The following is a 3,940-nucleotide window of genomic DNA, read 5'->3' as shown; positions in this document are numbered from 1 at the left end:
CTTACCCAGTCGAAAACATTTTCGAATTCATCTCGATCGCCGTCACGTTACAACGCCTCTCTTTCTCAACGGTCCGTCGAAAGACTCGTGGTCAATTGTAGTCAATTTCGCTCGCGCGTGCAGTTTCACGTCGACGATTGTACAATTCAAGGATCGCGACGCGAGCGGTGAACAATAAAGTGGAGTTCTGCCCTTCAAACGAAGGATTCGACCACATTTCTGGCACCCATTCACTCCGGTCCTTTTTCAAGGATAGAACGGCTATCCTTAGGTTGATCAAGTCGAGCTAAACTTGAATCAGCCCGGCGACAATTCGCCTACGAAACAGCTGTACAAATGAAATTTTGATATATCCAATATGGACATGCCTACGTAGATTGGTTTGTAAAATTTAACGAGCAGCTTTTTCATCTGAATCGCGACGAAGTCTTTGGAAAACACCGTATAACTGTGAAAATTTGGTCTAGCTATCAATCGTTCGACTCCGTGTCTACCGTTCCATCGAGAAAGTAATTTCACGATCGCATGATTTCGAACGTTCTCCATCGTTTTTCCAAACACAGCATTGTTCATTAATTTGAACAAATTCTTTGAAAAATCGTTGGTTGCGTTGGTGCGTAATTTTGTGTTCAAATCGATATATCCGTGCAACCATCGTGACTGTTGAAACTCTAGAATTCGATGAATTGTCTTCAATTTCAGATTATGTTTTAAACTTTGCTGGAGGTATCGATAATGTATAACGTATCGCTCCTTATTGCGAAGTGTTGCCAGCAACTTTCTTTGACTCGAGCTAGTCGCTGCATCGTGACTTGGACAAAACGGAAGATCTGCGTGAGCATCGTGAATTTCGCGTGGATGCTCTAAAGCAACCTCCAAAATGTATCCTACAGGGCTATCGATCGGAATGGATTCGACTTTGAAATTATCTATGTCCTCCACCCATCGAAAGTCTCTGTGCGGTAGAGGTTGCGGCATAGCCCAACCATACAAATTATTCACGTCAAAATACATTAAGTAGGTGGATGGTTTACTTGAATCGTGCGTAGACAAATATTTGTTGTTTGCATGTGCATATCTGTGAGAACACTGGCTCAATCCACCACGTATTCCTCGCTCCACGAACAAAAGCATATCGACGTCGGTGAACAACTCCAATTCAATCTTCGTCATTTTCAACATCACGTCTCACAAGAAACTGGGGAGCGTGTAATAATGTGCTGGATTGAGCTTGTAATTCTCGAGACAGTCATCGCGAAAATTTTCGAAAACATCTGCTAACAACAATACATCCAATTGTAGATATAAATCGCTGTACTCTCCTAGCGTTTGTATAGTGAAACGCGACCAAACAGTATTTGCATGAATGTAATCAATGTTGGATATCTCACTACCATTTAACCGATTGTAAAATGCTTCGCGCGGCGGTAAACATGTATCATTTAATTTATCGTACGATGCCTTTTCTGGTCAACAGGTTGAAATCATCGTTAGAAAGATGTGCAAATTCGCCTCGTACGATGCGTAATTTATTTTTGTCCAAATACGATGACAGCTTGTCCAGACTCGAGTTCAAGAACTTGAATGAGTCGGTGAAGCGAAATTTCAAGAACTTTACATACTTTCGTTCTTCACCAGGCTGTCTCTCGATGGAAACGTTTTTCGTGAATGAGATATACTTCTCTTTCGTCAATGGTAACACGTCTATCCGTCCCTCGAACGAATTTGCTAATTCTTTTATGATGAAATGTGCATCGTAGCCTGATAAATTATGGAACACCATTGGTATCACGTACGAAGATTGATAGCTCAAATTGCATCCGTTATGAGCTGGACCACGATACGCGCCCGTGAAATGACAATGATCACGCACTCGTATATCGTTTTCCTCCAACGGTTTCTCGCAGACGTGGCAATGCGTGGCCGTACGAAAATTTAATTTTTCCGTTTCGGTTAGCGGATTCATCGGTACCGTTTTGTCGAATATTGGCTGTAATTTCCGACTCAGCTCGTACAACCTGTCCGCAAACCATGCAGCGCATCCCTCTTTCTCGCGATTGACCTGATACTCGCACAGCGATTCGTCGTAGCGACAATGCATATAGTATCCTATGCTAAACACGTGGTGATGTTGATACTGTACGCGTGCCGCACGGCCTTCTCCTTCCTGTTCCTCAGGCAGCAGCAGACACTCCAAGTCAGCATAGATAATGAAAGGTGTCTGTTCTTTGTTTACAAAGTTTTTAAAGTGCAACCACTTATCTTCGCTCGTTGGAAGCGCCAGAGCATAATCATTCATTCGTTCGCAGTCGATTGTATGAATGTTTAATCTCTCCGGCGTAGGGAAATATTGCAGGCACCTGTGAGAAGAAAACTTTTCTGGCTTCAAAGAATTTTTAAAAAACAAGAAACGTGCAACTTACCGATCGCATATATGCTGCGTGCACTTATGCTTGCTAAGCTGCGATGAAACCAATTGTGATAAATTTCGTATACACACAAAATGGCCGTGCGTCTTTGCAGCATTCTGGATAAACAGCAAGTTGACATGTCTCCTCCGTTTCTTCTCGGTCAAATGAATCGTTACACATTTCTTGCGCACCCATTCGAACACGTTTACGGAATCGTTGTTTTTTCGTTCAAATTTTCGAATGTCGTTGAATAGCATGGGTGATTAAAAACCTTCGGTTTGAAGCACCGTTTTGTAGTGTGGATATGATGATAAACGCAATGGATTTGTTGTTGTCTTGGCCGGATAGAGACCCACCACGACCGCCCAAAAAAAGCATGCCTCATCCTTGCTATTCACGTTCACGCCCGCTTTTTTCAGCTGTATCGTTCGAGGCAAGTAGGTTTCAGCGGCGCAGCCGGCTTGCAACGGCTGGTATTTGCTAAAGTTCACAATCAAATGTAGTATCTTCGACAACGCCCATCCGCTGTCTCGTTCTTGAAACTCTTCCAACGATGTCAAAATCGTTGGCACAACGTCTCTCTGATACCACTGTCGTTGATTGCTCGTCCGAAACAACGCGACGTTTCGCGTGCCGAAACTTTTCACGGAAACCTCGTTGGCGCGCTGCATGAATTCCGCCTCCAACGTCACGCTAGCTTTCAGTGATGAATGTACATTTAAAAATTCCGCAACGCGTCCTGTAATCATTCGTTTTGCGTGCTGTAAAAATTGTTTCGGATCGATATGTTCGACGTTGATAACGATGCCGGTCGATATGCGATTTTTAAACGCCGACTCAACATTTTCCCATCGAAGCGTCGAGGCTCTCGCACCCCTGCGATCGTATAAACCTCTACCGGCGTGCGGCGAGGAAATACGTTTGTGCAACGAACCGTTCAAAGTTTTCATACGACACATAATCGATGTTAAACTAAGTTTCTTGCCGACCGGCAATTCATCCTTCGCACAGGCTAGATAATTGACACAACACATAGATTTCACCAGCATTGACATGCGCGTCAAACACTTCAACATTTTTTTCAACGTTTCAATCATCTTGCTACCGCACTGTTGTTAACAATATATTTCTTTCAACTTCGATTTGATACCAAAGATATCGCTCGGCCATCCGTTGATGCGTCACGGTATAATTATGAATACCGAATAACTTTACCACGATAAAACGCTTGCAATGTGGAACGTTTTGCAAAGACTACAATTCGCACTCCATCACGTCCTATTTATTCATTGCTACAGGTATAGCGCAAGCATATTTTTTACAAAAGTCATCATATTTCTTATATGTGTGTTCAGATCTCTCGCGGCTTGCAAAACTTCAAAACCGTGAAAGGATACTGTGATATAGATAAGAAAAACACCAGTCGCGAAAAAGATGCTGATGCGCCACGGTATAATTATGAATATCGAATAACTTTACCACGGCAAACGTTTGCGGAGACAGCGATTCGCATTCCATCACGTCCTATT

General features: G+C 43.0%; 1 protein-coding gene across 1 annotated transcript; it reads right to left on the bottom strand.

The window, feature by feature from the left end:
• Positions 1 to 1,188: 1,188 nt before the first annotated feature.
• Positions 1,189 to 2,668, bottom strand: LOC143214199 (uncharacterized). The gene is made up of 3 exons (XM_076434936.1): positions 2,424 to 2,668; positions 1,513 to 2,360; positions 1,189 to 1,466 (listed from the first exon to the last, which is right to left on the bottom strand). The coding sequence occupies exons 1-3, from the start codon at positions 2,666 to 2,668 to the stop codon at positions 1,189 to 1,191; spliced, it is 1,371 nt and encodes a 456-aa protein (XP_076291051.1).
• Positions 2,669 to 3,940: the final 1,272 nt, after the last annotated feature.

Source organism: Lasioglossum baleicum, chromosome 12, assembly GCF_051020765.1.
Source record: "Lasioglossum baleicum chromosome 12, iyLasBale1, whole genome shotgun sequence".
Classification (NCBI taxonomy): domain Eukaryota; kingdom Metazoa; phylum Arthropoda; class Insecta; order Hymenoptera; family Halictidae; genus Lasioglossum; species Lasioglossum baleicum.
Note: the sequence above shows the minus strand (reverse complement) of the source record. Positions and strands in the feature narration are given on the sequence as shown.

What these genes read in the sequence shown, in the direction of transcription:
- LOC143214199 (XM_076434936.1), bottom strand. Translation starts at nt 2,668, where the DNA reads ATGCTATTCAACGACATTCGAAAATTTGAACGAAAAAACAACGATTCC. An exon ending in ACGCAGCATATATGCGATCG is followed by an intron (nt 2,361 to 2,423) that starts GTAAGTTGCACG and finishes TTCTTCTCACAG; the next exon opens with GTGCCTGCAATATTTCCCTA. An exon ending in TAAATTACGCATCGTACGAG is followed by an intron (nt 1,467 to 1,512) that starts GCGAATTTGCAC and finishes CCTGTTGACCAG; the next exon opens with AAAAGGCATCGTACGATAAA.